We start from the raw sequence: 15,159 nt of genomic DNA, 5'->3' as shown, positions 1-15,159 counted from the left end.
AGAGAAACCAATCAGCTGCGGAGGCTGAAAGATACACGCGATGGCCAGGCAATAGCTGCCTCGGCGCCATGGTTGTCCTGCAACATGGCACAAAGTGACCAATCCCGAGCACGCTGTGCGTTCCGACCCTAAAACAAGGCAGTGACCAATCAGTTGCGGCGTTTCGGGCCGGACCGAAACGTTGGTGAGACGGAGGCTCACATTGGCCGGTGGGCGACCGGGGCGGGGCCGATGCCGCGGGGGCGGGGCCGCGGGGCGGGGCCCGGGGACGGGCCCGGGGACGGGCCGGGGCCGGGGCCTGGCGCTGCCGCCCGTTCCCGAGTTGCTCCAAGCCGGCCTTGAGAGCTTCCGGAGGAGTCCGATCCAAGCCTGCTCTCGTGCAAATGGGCACTGTTGTCCTCTGCTCTGGTATTACAACTCTTGGCGTAATAGTCCAATAGTCAGCTACTCCGGTGGTCTCACTAACAGAGACACACACACTTGTTTCACAGACTACTTGGCCTATTTGCTGGCTAGTCTGGCTTGATATTTACTAGTGATCATAGACTGACATGGTCCTACTCAATCCAGTTGTGGGCACTTAAATCCCCATGCATGCATCTGCCCAGAGCACAGCTCTGTGTAGCCAGAAAAAAGAAACGAGGTAGAAGTGTTAGAAGACAAGAAAGACTGTGATGACCAGGCCCAAGGCATAGATACACATTCATACTGATTTGCACCATTCTACATGCAACCAGCCCCTTTTGCTCCCCTTGCCTCCATTTTCTCATGTTTGTTCATTCCCATACCACCTAGACCCATCCCTTTCCCCACCTTCTTTTCCCCTCCTAAACATCCGGTTGTGAGTCTTGTCCCCAAATGCTCTTTCCCTGGACCCCACAGTGTTTTCCATGTCCCTAGGCAGTACACAGTTTGTGGAGTCCTCTGCAACCCCTCCTACCAACTCATCATGATGGGTGCCACCTCTAGGCCCAAGGCTCTAGTGGCTCCCCTGCAACAGATTTAGAAGGAGCTGGGACAGGGCCTTTATTTCTCTTACTGGGTAATTTGTGTCCCCCAGCCTGTGATTGTCTCTCTGCTCCTTCCTCTTTGTGCAGTTGAGCCTTTCATGGGTTGACTGCACTTCCGTGATGGTTCTTGGATTTGCCAAACCAGGGGATTATTTGGGTCCCCCTGCATTGTTCCTCTGTGCTCCTTTGTGTGCATGGAGGTGAGCTTTTTCCCACATAACCTCCCTCCTGTACTGGGCCACTTCTGTAACACTTTCTGGTCCTACACACTCAGTTATTCAACACGTGTATCTGAAAAAACAGACTCTCAAATCCACTTAGAAGAGCAGATCTTTACTTAACCTCACAGCTCACATCTCATGGACATTTCCTCTTATCTTCACGTATAATTATATCAAGGTTAAAAATAGTGTAGTCTACCAAACCAATATAGCTCCCAATGCCAGTGTCTGATTAACCTTCTCACCCTTTCTGCTTTAGCTCCTAAAATAGCAGTGATTTGCTAGATTATCTTGCACCTCCTTTCCATTCTAAGAAGACTGTTTGTATCACTGAAACTTTCTGGTTTGTAGATCAGCCTCTAAGAAGATTAACATTTATAATTGGCTTGTGGAAAGTCAGATCCCTCACATAATTGACATTGGTGTTGAGCATGGACAGGAGCAAACAGGCAGTGCTGTGAGAGCCACAGGAGGAAGAGGATCATTCCTGTAGCATCATCCTTCTGACCACAGACACATATGGGAAACAACAGCAGCTCCACGGTGGATGATCTACAGGCTGTCGAGATCCACCACTGGTACAAGAAATTCATGACGGAGTGTCCTTCTGGACAGCTGACAGAGCATGAATTTAAGCAATTCTTTGGGCTTCGAGGGCTGGATCCAGAGGCCAATAAATACATTGAGCAGATGTTCCGCACGTTTGATATGAACAAGGTGAGTTCTCTGTCAAGGAATTAACTGTTTTGTGCTACTTAGAAGTGATCCAACTCCTGCACTTTCAGAGTCTTTGTCTTTCTCTTGCAAACATAAAGAACATAAATATTTTCTTGCAAACACTGGTGGGGAAAGCTGCCAAGGGGTGCTTATGTAAAGTAGCTAAATGTAAGGAGCAAATGACTGTGTACAGGTAATAACATAGATGACATAAACATAGGTACACCTGATTATCTAACTACCTCATGCATGTTCATATTTGAATTTTGAAAATTCCTGTTGCTGATTATTTGACTTGGCCTTCTTTAACTAGGAAAATGCTAATTTCATTATTCTTCTTATATGTTCTTATTATGAAAAAATATAGCTGTATGAGATTGTGGAGACCACAGGAATCAGACACAATAGAAATCATTATAGCATTCACAGAGAAGTAATTTCCAGGTATTTGGCAGCTGAAATTAACACTGCATGGGTAGACAATGTCTGTGGCTGTCCTTGGTGCTGGTAGGTGCAGCATGAAGCTGGAGTGAGGGGGTGGGCAGTATTTCTCATTGTGACGGGTGAGAAAAACTGTGCTGGTAGAAAAGAGTAGCCCCCATAATTCCTTTAAGCGTGTGCAATGGCCCTCACTTTTGCCTGAGTTTTATCCATATGTATTTCAGCCTATGCCTGTAGACCTGAATTCTTAATGACAAAGAAATCTGGGTTTATAGCATTCTGAGAAAATTCAGCTTTACTCTCTGCTTCAAGGTTCTAAAATGCAGTCAAGAAGGATCCAGTCACAGAGGCATGACAACCAGGGAAATCACAGAGTCAGTCTTGAAGAAGGAAAGCTTTGGGACCAACAAAGTACTATTACTTTGGACATGTGAGGCAGCATAAGGAGTTAAGGAATGCTTAGGAATATTTCAAAATTCTTAAGCAGAGCAGCAGATAGGCTCCATTAGGGTAGCTGAAGTCTTGTGGTGGATGTAATGTCTGGAAATAACTGCAGACCTCAAAGAACATCTTTTCTCACCCCAAAGTCCTCTGTGCCCAGGATAACAGGGACGAGAAGCAGTTTCATAAGGTAAAGCAAAATCTTTACAGCTTTTGCACAAGTCTTTCTTTTACTTCACCTCTCTCCCTTCTTAGGATGTTCAAGGAATTTAAAATGTATTCAAGGGTGTTGTGCATGCCAGAGTTCACCTGTGAGATGCAGTAAACAATTTAATAAGAAGGTTGTTAAATTAAAATTTGGTCAGAAAAGTTACCATCTAAATAAAGTGATAGTGATCTCAGGAGGAATGAAGTAAAAGTGTGGCAACTCATGGTGATGGACCTACATCAGTTAATCGTAGTCTGTTAACAGTTAGTCACTTAATCTAAGATACTTTCATGAACAAGAGCAAGGAACAAGAGCACCCAGAGGAAAATCCACCCTGTTAAAATACAGACATGATGAATGGAATCGTCTACTCTCTGGATCTTCAGATTTTGAAAACTTTGATAATGAGAAAGGGGATAAATTTTCAATATTCTTCTTTTATAAATTGCAATCATCTCATTATAGAAAGGTTTGAGTTGGAAGGGACCTTAAAGGTCACCTCATTCTACCACCTCCCATGGGCAGGGACACCACCTCCCAGGTTGCTCCAAATCCTGTCCAGCCTGGCCGTAGACACTTCCAGGGATCCAGGGGCAGCAATATCTTCTCTAGGCACCCTGTGCCAGGGCCTCGTCGCCCCCTGAGTAAAAACTCCTTCCCAGCACCTCATCCCAATCTCCCCTCCTCTAGATGTAATCCATTCCTACTTGTCCTGTCATGCCCTGCCCATGCAAAAAGCCGCTCTCTCCCACTACTATAACCTGCTTCAGGCACTGCAAGGGACACTGAGGTTTCCTTGGAGCCCTCTCCGGGCTGAAGAATGAATGTGAACAGCACAGCAGATGGACAGACAGAGCAGGGACTCTGAGAGCCTGCAGGTGCACTGAGCAGGGCTGAAAACATGGTTGATGGTGAGCACAGAAACTTTACTTCAACACCTCAGTCACGTCAGCATCGCTGTGGCCACAGCGCAGCAGCATGGGCAGGACAGAGAAGCCTCTGGCCCCAAGGCTACCTTTGGCCCAGCAGGAATTGCTGTGATCCGCTGTAGCCCTGCATTCTGCTCATCCCACTGCTGCTCAGGCTTTTTTGTCCTTCCAAAACTGCAGGAACTCCTGCAGCAGATTCCGGAATTGCACCAGGATCTGGTGGGGGAATGCCATGGGCAGTGACGTGCCCGAGGATGTCACTGCTGGTCTCTGGCTGTACTCAGGGGTCAAGTTGATATGTTCCTCTGGTTCCTCTGGTTCCTCAGGCTCCTCCTCAGGGGCCGAGGTGACGACTGGCTTTGGTGCTGGACCAGCTCTTTCTGCTGGGCTCAGGCCCGTCTGGAGCAGGATCCAGTTGTAGAAGTGCTGAGTGGAGGTGTAGATTGCAGGGTGCCTGGCTCTGTCACAGCCTCTTCCCCAGCTGTTCAATCCCACCAGCCAGAAGTAGTCAGCTCTGTTGTCCTTGCAGACGAGGGGACCCCCGCTGTCTCCCTGTGCCAGGAGAGATGGCTCAGGGACTGTGGGGGGCTGCTGACAGCCCTGGGCTGGCTCCTCTCCCCCAGTCCCGGGGCTGGCTCCTCTCCCCAGTCCCGGGGCTGGCTCCTCTCCCCCAATCCCTGCCAGGTCCTCATTCCCAGCACAGGTCAGGGGCTCTCCCATCTCTGCACATGGGTCCCAGATGTGCAGAAGACAGATGTTCCAGCATCACACCTTCACTTTGGGTCTGCTGAGAGCACTGGATGGGCTTTGTGGGCAGGAACAGGCCTTGGGGACAAAGGGACATAGGACAGTGACTCGCGGGAGGGGATGGGAGGGGAGGGGTGGAGAGGGCACAGACTGGGCTGTGTATGGGGGACTCCTACCTGGCAGGTGTCGATGCCGCCCTGCGGGTACCCAGCACACAGGTTGTCAGCATGAACATGGTGCTGTGAGCTGGGCACCTGCCCCAGCCCCGGGGACATCTCTGTCCCTACCGTTTCTTACCCGGCCCTGGCGAAGCAGTGTGCGACTGTGAGCACCCACTGGGAGCTGAGGAGGACACCCGAGCACATGTGCCACGTGCCGTTCTCCCAGGTGGCCTGGATGCTGACGATGCTGGGCCAGGCCCCTCGCTGGACACCCATGCCAGCCACAACATGGGACGTGCCAGCAGCAGAAGTCATGGAGCTGGTCAGAGGCCATGGGCCGGAGCCTGCAGGCCCTTCTCTAACACAAAGCCATCGCTGTTCTGCTCAGTGGCTGCTGCAACTCAGGCTGGAAGTCCCCTGTTGTCCCTTCCTGCTCAGTGCTGAGTGGCAGGAAGACTTGGGACCCGCAGGGGGCCCATCTGTTCTACTACAGCCTGGCAGACAGGTTGTGCCTGGCAGACAGTAGCTGGGCACTGTCCAGGGACTAAGGCTCGTCCTCCAGGGGCTGAGGCTGGAATACTGTGGTCTGGGTGTGGGAAACGTGTGGGGCCCCTACAGGGAACCCCCTAAGTGGGACCACTGACCTGCAGGTGTCCCAGGAGCCCCACACAGGCCCGGTCAGGGCCAGCAGGACGAGCAGCCGCAGAAGAGCCATCGGTGCCAGCACAGGTGGCACAGCCAGAACCAAGGTGGCACCTCTAGTGCGGCTCCACCACAGCCCCCACAGCCTTCGTGATGCTCACAGTGCCCGGGCCAGGGATGCTGTCACAAAGGGGACAGTTCTGAGTGCTGGGCATGGCAGGGAGGGGCAGCACAGAGTCATAGAGACGTGAAATGGTCTGGGTGGAAGGGACTTTAATAACCACCCAGTGCCACCCCAATCATGGACAGGGACACCATCCACTATTCCAGGTTGCTCCAAGCCCTGTCCAGCCTGGCCTTGGGCACTGCCAGGGATACAGGTGCAGCCACAGCTGCTCCGGGCACCCTGTGCCAGGCCTGCCCACCCTCACAGTCAGGAATTCCTTCCTAATGCCTAATCTAACTCTGCCCACCTTCAGCTTAAGGCCGTTTTTCTTGTGTCCTATCGCTGCATGCTCTTGTCCAAAGTACCCCTCCAGAGTTTTTCTAAGCCCCTTGAAGTACTGGAAGGGGCACCTAAGTCTCCCTGGAACCTTCTGTTCTCCAGGCTGACCAGCCACAACTCTCTCAGCCTGTCAACCCCTCTTCCCACCGTGAATGAATATTTTAAATGTGGTGATCCTTACTGCAAAACAGCAGTGCTCTGCTAATTCACCTACATTCACCTTTTACATATGTTTATTTGCATCCATTTCAGAAAGGCATTTGATTTTTATTAAATACCTTAATAATTGAAAGTCTCATTTTTTTGATCTGTTATTTGTTGAAGAATTATTGTTATTCAGAATCTTTGACCTAGATGTGTGTTTTATTTGTAGTTTGTTTTTAACAGCTTCCAATTTTAGTCAGCTTTAAATCTAGGGCCGATGAACTTTTACTAACTGGCATTTTTCTTGCAGAAGAAACAAGAACTTTTTTCTTTGTAGAGTCAAGAAATTAAATATTAAAAACTTAAATACTGAACATTTTTTCAAATCACACTCTATGTATTTCACAACATATTCCCACTCACATTATTTTCCACAGAATGGAGATCTATGGCTTAGTGGAATAGCAGAGTTTCCCACAAAGGCAGAGCAGACTAGTACAGAAAACCTGCAGCCCATGGGATGGGCTCAGTGCTCTCTCCCAGCAGGCCAAAGGTAGTCATCTTTGGTGTACAGAGGTGGTTTTGTTCTTGCTGACAACGAGGAGCGACAGGTTCCCTCACTGCAGGTGGTGAGCCTCTCTCTACTAGGTCATAACTTTAGGAACCCAGGTATTTAGTGGCTACAGAAATGTGTCTGTGCACAGAAGATTTTTCCCAAGTCAAAATCCCTGTGCCACTTGTTGGCCTTTCTCTTTCAGCCGTGAATCTAAAGAGCAATAAGGTGAAACAACTCCAGTGCATTAACTCCCTCAGTTTACTCCTGTCACAATTTTGTTGTTTTTTTTTTTCTGACAGGATGGATATATTGATTTCATGGAATACGTGGCTGCCCTCAGCCTCGTTCTCCGAGGGAAGATGGAGCAGAAATTGCGGTGGTATTTCAAGCTCTATGATGTAGATGGCAATGGCTGCATTGATCGACATGAACTGCTCAACATCATCAAGGTGAATCTACAGGAGTTGTGTTCTAGCCTCTTTCCTTAAAGACAAATCTTACAAGTAAGACCTTTGCTGTTTCCCATATGGATGATCATGGTTGAGACCTTTAAAAGCATTCCTTCTCTAAGGAGAATTCCCCACCACCATATAATGCAATAAGCAGACTTGACAGATTCTTTATTAGCACAGCTTATGTTACAGCATAGCTAACCATAAAATTGTTTTAGCTGCCTGCGACCTAAATTGCACTTTCCAAGGTTTCAGACCTAAATTGCACTTTCCAAGGTTTCAGACCCTGTGACTGTCAGTTGCTATTTCTGCAATGTATCCTTCATATGTCCTTTTCCCCATGAGAAGTTGGAGAGCTACTCCCAGTTTGCTTTTTAGAATCAGCTCCTAAATATCAATATAATAAAACATTTCTGACTCTGTCGAATAGCCTGAAGAAAAAGGATTGAGAATTGAAGGGATTGTATGCACATAGCTGTTGTGGATGGGGTTGGGATTATGGGCATAAAGATCACTATGAATATCTCAGAATAAATTGTGCTGCAAATTCGGATTATTTTGCAGATAATGGGAAATGACCAAGATGCAGGAAAGATTCAATGACCTTAAATAAATAACATTTCTGAATATGAAATGTCATAAAATTTATTTGATAAAGCACTAATAAGATGTTAATATTGCATTCTTATCTGGATAAGAATTTTAGAGCTGGGTATCAAAGAGACCTGAGCAATACCTGTAGTAATGTACAGCCTCCTACTAGTAGCTTTAAATAGAAATACTCAGATATTACAGCGAAGCAACAGATAGCAATAGTTAACACAGAACTCTTGAGAAACAAGTCCTGTGGGCAACAACTGGTGGCAAGATCTTTATTGTCCTTTGTCTTTTTTGGTAATGTCACAAAATTGCTAAGATATAAGTTTCAGTAAAATAGCATTTGAAAAAAAAAATTAATAAAATGACCAAATACCAAAGGGTAAAACCTAAAAAATTAATAGTCTTAGAATCCGTATAAAGGCTCTGATATCACATATTTCATGGACATCCTTAAACAAAGGAAATAATTAGCATTGAAAGAAAAGAGGACCTTGCACTACGTAGTTATGAATAAGAAGAATTGTAGCAAACAGAAGTGGATAAGGCTTAAAGTTTCTCAAGACAAAAATGCATTTCCAGTGAGCTTTAGGAGAAGTCAGACACACAGGGAGGAGTATATAAATGGAAATCGTGAAAGTAAGAATAGAAATAAATTACCACAGCAAATAACAAAGGAATTTCATAACGTCTAGTGCGAAAGGTGTTTGACAGAGTTTCTGAGGCTTGGTGTACCGCAGGGTCACAAAGTGGGACAAAATGGATCAATTAGGTGGATTTGGAGTCTGCCATTTCTGCAGCATCTAAACTGTAGCTAAGCAGAATTAGGCCAATCCGCTGGGTTTTGCTGCTCATTCCATGCTCCAGAGCCATGTTCCCTTTGCACCCTTCAGTGCCATCTATAAGGCCTGACGATTTGTGCTTTGTTTTCCTGTGGTACTGGTTCATTTGTATGGTGAAGGTACCAGGCATGACTGTCTTATTCTGAATCAATGCTGACATGTGGAATCAGTCTGGGAGTACTCAGGCAGCTCCTTACTCTTGCTCTTTTATTTTAGGCTATTCGAGCTATTAATGGTGGTGACCATGAAACTAGTGCAGAAGAGTTCACCAACCGAGTCTTTGACAGGATTGATGTGAATGGCGATGGTAAGGTTCCTGCTTTGTCATCCAGCTCAAAAAGTCTCTTCTACATCAAATTTTTCCTTTCTTGGTTGAACTTTAGGCCTCTTCACTTCATATTTTATTTCTATTTGCATTCTCAGCCAGTAATACTTTCTCCATGGACCAAAAAGGATTTTTCTCCTGGCATTATACAATAATCAGTGTGACAGGATTTGTTCCCTGTACTGATGTCAGCTTTGTTCTGTCCACATGACTTTGGTAGTGGGGTTTTGGAGTGGTGTTTCGTTTTCTTTTTTGTATGTTGCTGTGTAGCTCATGCCAGCTAGAAGTGGGAAATACTATCAAATGGCCCCAGCTTCTCCTAAGTACTTCAGTATGGAAAGGAAAAACTGCCATTTAATGTTGAAGTTCAGAGTTTCTTCACTGAGTCTACTGTAGACAGTACAGCAAGAATATGAAGTGCTCAGTCAAAAGTTGGTCAAGTGTCACTGTGGTCCCTGTATGTCCCTGAGAGGTATCTATTTCCTTGCTACTTCAGGTGCTCATTACTTTCTGACAGGCTCTTTTGTTTTTCCAGAATAACTCTGCTGAGCTGCTTCCCTGTACAAGGGCTTTTTGGCCTAAGACATAAAAATTTGTTTATGTCTGTCACAGCCTCCTTCTGTCAGTTCCTTTATCTTGAAAACCAGCAAGTATAGGGCAGGTTAGTATTACGACAGGTTGAGCCAAAAAGGATGCTATGATGCCACTCCTTTGCTGCCCACTTCTATTGCTCTTTCTTATGTACCTCTTCCCTTGTATGGGGAAAAAAAAGGAAGCAGCTATTGTCTGGATACTGGGGATGTTTCATAAAAGCTTAAGAAGATTCTCTGAGGTCTTTAGGACAGTGCCTATATAGTAAATGGTCTCTAAAGTTAGATTACTGTACTCCTTTTCCCGTCAGATGTGGATTCTGATGCCCTTTGTTTGTGTCTGACACAGGTGAACTTTCTCTGGATGAATTTGTGGAGGGAGCAAGGAAAGATGAGGAGTTCATGGAGGTTATGATGAAAAGTTTGGACCTGTCACACATTGTGGCCATGATAAACAACCGTCGGCATAGTGTATAAATCGAGCTGGGAGAAAATGCCGTGCCAATAGACAGAAGGGTGTCACAAGGAAGGAGAGACAGCATTTTTCCAAACAAAATTTCCACAAACATGAATATGGAAGTAGGAACAGAAACACTCTACTATATTTGTGTATCTGAGTGCATGTTCCTGTACAAATACTGAAGCTTAGCCACCTAAATGCAAGGCAGGTTCAGAAAAACTGAATCTGGGTGGCAGTATTTGACTTGTCTTTGTAAAAATTAAAGGCCAAATTTCAGGACACAAATTTCCTTTTTATTCTGTGTCCCAGATTATCCATTTGAAATGGACTAAAACTAAAAGTAGCGCCAAGTTTGTGAAGAGCACTAGCAGAACTGGGTGGTGGAGTGTGGAAGAAATATTCTGACATAGAAGAGTTTCAAGCCATTATTAGTGTAGGAACTAGCAAAAGAATGTAACTTGCACTGGTCTTGTCATGGTATTGGTTCATAAACAGCAGCATGGTTGTCCATACCACATGTGCTTGGATTTGGTAGTCTCTACAGATGCAGCTTTAGTCATAAGATCACAAGAACTGAAAGAAAAACCAGTCTGGCAGTGACAGATCTGTCCTCAGATGCAGCTGTTTGGGCTTTCTGTGATCAAAGAACCCTAGCAAACAAGTCAACACTTTGGAGCAGCTTCTGTAACCAGAGAAAATATGCTACTCAGTTTTCCAAAGCAGAAGAATTACTTGAGAGATCAAATCTTTTATATACTCATGGTCCTACTTATTCTCCTCTCATACAACTGAGTCACTGGGAATGTTCAAGGCCACACTGAACAAGGCTTGGAGTAACCCGATCTAGCCCCATGGCATGGGGCTAAAGCAAGATAATCTTTGAAGTCCCTTCCTACCCAAAGCATTCTGTGACTCTATAAATGAAGTATTTGAAGATGATCCTAATGTAATTGCCTCACACATCCTTTATTGGTCTTTCTTCTTGTCCTTGAGGAGCCAATCTAATCAAAAGAAACAACTCACCAAAGTGACTTGTGAATCTTGCTGTTCATGTGAATGCTGGAGTGAAGCTGATACTCTAGATCAGTGATGCCATAAATGACTCTGATTTTATACATGATGGGAAGAGTGATGCCGCATGGATAGAAGCTCAGCAAACTGTGTCTTGTTCACTGTTCATTAGATAAGGTCATGATCAGAAGTTCCTTTGAATCTGGGAAGAGAACCAGAAGGAAAGAAGAATGCAGGAAATGTTCAACAGAGTGCCTATGCCATAGCTGGCATGTTTTTCCTGTGCAGGAGGAAGTATGTGCAGACCTGTAATAAAACTTTAGACTGGAATTATTCTTGCTTATATTTAGGCTTCTGTGATGTACATATGTGTATTGGTTTGCATGGCAAGGTTTTGGTAGCAGGGGGGCTACAGGAATGTCTTTGAGAAGCTGCTGGAAGCTTCCCCCATGTCTGGCAGAGACAATGCCAGCCAGCCCCACGATGCCACTGGCCAAGCCTGAGACCTTCAGCCATGGTAGTAACATGTCTGGGATAACATATTTAAGTAGGAAAAGTTATTTGGCGGAAGCAATTGCAGCCAGAGAAGTGAAGACTGAGAATATGTGAGAGAAACAGCTCTGCAGACACAGAAGTCAGCGAAGAAGGAGAGGGAGGAGGTGTTCCAGGTACTGGAGCTGATATTTCCCTGCAGCCCATGATGCAGGCCATAGTGAAGCAGATTGTCCTCCTGGAGTACATGGTGGTCTGCAGGAGGGAAGCACAAATCTACTTTCAGCCTGTGGAAGAGCCCCATGTTGGAGCAAGTCCTGGAAGGACCTGTGGGCCTGTGGAGAGAAGAGCAGGTTTCCTGGTAGAACTTGTGACCTCACAGGGGACCCTCTGCAGAGCAGTTCCCAAAGGACTGACCCCAGGGAAGGTACCTCACGCTGGAGCAGGTCTTGAAGAACCACAGCCCATGAGAAAGACCCATATTGGAGAAATTAACAGGGAACTGTCTCCTGTAGAAGGGATCTCATGCTGCAGCAGCACAAGGGCTCCTCTTCTTGAGGGGGAAGCAGTGGCATGAACTGACTGAAACTTCCATTCTCATCTTCTTGCAGTACTGATGGGGAGGAGGGAGAGAATGGGGAATAAAGTTAATCCTGGGAAAGAGAAAGGGAAGGGGGAAAGGTGTTTAAAAGACTTGTTTTACTTCTCATTACCCTACTCTGTTTTGATTTGTAATAAATTCAGTTTATTTCTCCCTCTTTTTCCTCTGATATCTCCCTGTCCTCATCTCAGCTCATGAGCTTTTTTATGTTTTATTCAGCTGAGGAGGGAAGTGATTGATAGAGAGGTTCTGCTGGTCACCTGGCATCCAGCCAGGGTCCACCCTCCACAGTAGTATTCTGGACAAAGTGTCTGGGCTTTCACTGAAGGGAAGATTTAGTAAGGGAGATTTAGTAAGTACTGTCATCGGAGTGTGAAAGAGTGAGCGATCATGTTTGGAGTACCTACCAACAGTTTTCTAGGCAGGCTCAGGCCCTACTGGCATGTGCATGTCTGCAGTCTTAGAGCTTCTGCAAGGAATCACAGCCTCGTGGTTGGAGAACTGTCACATGAGAAGGGAAGATTTCTTTGACTTTCACTATTTAGTTTGTCTGTCAATACCCTGGGAAAGCTGAAACCCTTGTGCCTGACCAGTCTGTCAGTGTTCTGTTACTGGGACCCTTCGTTGAGCAGTCCTGCTGGACTGGAGGGAAGTTTGACAGACATTCAGGGAAATAGGCTGAGAGCATAAGGGAGACCCCTCAGCAGGTCTTCCTACTCTATGACTCCTCAGTAGGACTTCCTACTTGAGTATGTTACCTGCTGCTGGCAACCTCTAGCATCCATGAAGGAGCCACATTTTGGAATTTTACGGAACAGTCATCTTTCTATACAAACATTGCTTCACCCTCCAGAGGATTACTGTGAGCAGATGTGAGCTCTGCTGCCCCTTTGGACTGAGAAAGACAGAGGTTTTTTCCCCAAGTTCCTTCTGAACCTGTCCTGCACCTGTTACAAGTCCTCAGTCTCCTGCAGCTTTGTGGGTCAGGCACATGTAAAACAGCACAACTGACTGGCATGCTCTGCTCATGAGGGGAGATAAGCAAAGAATCCCTCTGCTCACACCAGACCTGAAGCTGCCAAACCCCACGAAAGCACCTGAGGAGAGCCCAGGGCTTGATGTCACAGAAGGGAGCTGATGGAGGACAGCACAATAGGCAGCCTGTCCTCCATCTGGGTGTGAGGAAGGCATGGCTGGGAACTCTCAGCAACATCCCACCAGGTCTGGCTCATGGTGCCACCCTGAGGGTTTCCCCTACCTTTGCGCAGTCCCAGCTGCTGCAGCTCACTTGACAGAGACTCGCTGTCTATACTGTGCTCTGTGCTTGGCTGCACTGGAGAGGATGAAGCCGAGGACAGCAATGGTTGCCTTCACATCCCATGACTGCAGATGGGAGGGAGGGAGGGTGAGCTCTGTCACCTTGGGAAGGCATCACTCATTGCTGCCCATCTCTGGAGCATGACTCCATCGGGGGATCATGGTAAGGACAGCAGTGCTTACCTAACTTTGCACCTGAGGTTAGCTTCAGGATCTTGTCATACTGTGGGAGAGCAGAGCTTCATAGTAAACACCAGCTAACACACTCACTACCAGAGTTAACACGAACAATTAAAATATTAATACCAATAACACTTAGTATGCATATTATTAATACTAGTAGAGGCCAGTAGCGTTCTTAGCTGAGGCTTGCACAAAGAACACAAAATAAATTAATGTAGTTGATTATGCTATTGTAATGTTAAAATACTGACCTTCACTATGATAGCCCCACACTTAACCTTGGTGGCCTCCCCCAGCAGGTCTCGCAGCACCTGGATGCAGATCAGCTTGAGCTTCCACTTCACTGATGTGATAAACAGAGTTCACACTTTAAAATTTTTAAAAGTTTAATAAAGGATAAAAGGACAAAATAATCCAGAATTGGGGCACTTCTGGCACCCCACGGCCAAAGAGCACAGAGGTAGATTAAAATCATGTTCACTATATACAGTTACATTGCTGGGGCTACATGCATATTCATTAGCTTATACATTATTCAAATCTTCCTTTGAGTTTTTGATGTTCCAGGAACTCTCTTGTTTAGTTTTAACTTCTGATTTGTCAGCAGAACATTCTGTAAATTAGGTCTACATATTTTCTTTCTTCCTGTAGTTTTATCTTGTAGTTTCACACTCCCTCATAGCACCGGTAGAGTCAATAAATCCTTCTTGGATGCTTATGCTCTGTTATTGTCACTGTTACCACTTGGAAAGGCCAGTCCAGAGATATAATAAACAGAATTGCTTTACACCATTCTCTGAGTTAGTTACATGGAAGTCTCTATTTTAACATTTTGCTAAAGCCTATGAGAGAATATATTTAACACGATAGTATGCATATGAAATATACAGTGCATACAGAAACTGGCATATTATACTATACAAAACAGTTAAAAGTAAGTTGTAGCATATCAAAATAATTGTGATGCGAAAAGCTGATCTATGAATGTGAAAGTCAATATTATTTTCGCCTCTATAACATCCGACGACTGTGGGGGAGAAGGGGGGCGAGCAGCGGGCCCGCAACAGGCGGAGGGCGGGCAGGGAGACGCGGGCACTTTACTATTTTGGCCACGGTGCTGATCTCGGCCAGTCGGGGCAGGCCAAGTCCCTGCAGAAGCGGAAACACTGCGGGGGGAAGAGGCGTCGAGAGCCCGCAGCGGGCTCTGCGCACCCTCCCCACTCCCCGCCACCGAGCCGCCTCCCCGCCGCTCCTCGATCCGAGCTGCTATCGCAGAGTCCGCCTTTGCCGGGCTGCGCCCCTCCCCTGCCCCGAGTGACGACGGGCGGCTGCAGTACGGGCTCTGCGGGGCCCTTTTCGCCGGGAGCCGGGCACGAGCAAGGGCCGGAGAAGGGGCCAGGGGGTCTCCGAGCGGGACCCGGGGCGCCCGCGGGCCCTTCGAGCAGCGCGGGCTCCGCCCCACGCTGCCATGGGCCGCGGCCGCGCAGCTCCCGAGCCCCGCCAATCCCGGCCCGCCTTTCCCCGCCCTGTCCAATCACAGCCGCCCTTTCAAACCGGGCGCGGTTCC

The 15,159-nt window shown here is 46.8% G+C and overlaps 2 protein-coding genes across 3 annotated transcripts; one reads left to right on the top strand and one right to left on the bottom strand.

Annotated features, from left to right (window-relative positions):
* Window positions 1-14: 14 nt before the first annotated feature.
* On the top strand, window positions 15-12,249 carry LOC100225533 (guanylyl cyclase-activating protein 1-like). 2 transcript variants are annotated; one of them, XM_030261683.4, is made up of 5 exons: window positions 15-184; window positions 1,583-1,948; window positions 7,022-7,171; window positions 8,830-8,920; window positions 9,878-12,249. In XM_030261683.4, exons 2-5 carry the CDS (start codon window positions 1,751-1,753, stop codon window positions 10,003-10,005), a joined length of 567 nt encoding a protein of 188 aa, XP_030117543.1. In that variant the 5' UTR covers window positions 15-184; window positions 1,583-1,750; the 3' UTR covers window positions 10,006-12,249. The 2 variants fall into 2 exon arrangements, with proteins under 2 accessions (XP_030117543.1, XP_072773946.1); XM_072917845.1 differs by having other exon boundaries at window positions 15-209.
* LOC115492608 (acrosin-like) lies at window positions 3,975-5,157 on the bottom strand. Its single transcript, XM_072923995.1, has 3 exons — window positions 5,012-5,157; window positions 4,891-4,975; window positions 3,975-4,519 (listed from the first exon to the last, which is right to left on the bottom strand). Exons 1-3 carry the CDS (start codon window positions 5,149-5,151, stop codon window positions 4,118-4,120), a joined length of 627 nt encoding a protein of 208 aa, XP_072780096.1. The 5' UTR covers window positions 5,152-5,157; the 3' UTR covers window positions 3,975-4,117.
* Window positions 12,250-15,159: the final 2,910 nt, after the last annotated feature.

The sequence above is a fragment of the Taeniopygia guttata genome, chromosome 1A (genome assembly GCF_048771995.1).
Source record: "Taeniopygia guttata chromosome 1A, bTaeGut7.mat, whole genome shotgun sequence".
Lineage (NCBI taxonomy): Eukaryota > Metazoa > Chordata > Aves > Passeriformes > Estrildidae > Taeniopygia > Taeniopygia guttata.
The sequence above is the reverse complement of the archived record's forward strand: the minus strand, read 5'-3'. Positions and strand labels throughout refer to the sequence as shown.

What these genes read in the sequence shown, in the direction of transcription:
- LOC100225533 (XM_030261683.4), top strand. Translation starts at nt 1,751, where the DNA reads ATGGGAAACAACAGCAGCTCCACGGTGGATGATCTACAGGCTGTCGAG. An exon ending in AACTGCTCAACATCATCAAG is followed by an intron (nt 7,172 to 8,829) that starts GTGAATCTACAG and finishes CTTTTATTTTAG; the next exon opens with GCTATTCGAGCTATTAATGG. An exon ending in GATTGATGTGAATGGCGATG is followed by an intron (nt 8,921 to 9,877) that starts GTAAGGTTCCTG and finishes TGTCTGACACAG; the next exon opens with GTGAACTTTCTCTGGATGAA.
- LOC115492608 (XM_072923995.1), bottom strand. Translation starts at nt 5,151, where the DNA reads ATGGGTGTCCAGCGAGGGGCCTGGCCCAGCATCGTCAGCATCCAGGCC. An exon ending in CACTGCTTCGCCAGGGCCGG is followed by an intron (nt 4,976 to 5,011) that starts GTAAGAAACGGT and finishes GTCCCCGGGGCT; the next exon opens with GGGGCAGGTGCCCAGCTCAC. An exon ending in GCGGCATCGACACCTGCCAG is followed by an intron (nt 4,520 to 4,890) that starts GTAGGAGTCCCC and finishes CTCCTGGCACAG; the next exon opens with GGAGACAGCGGGGGTCCCCT.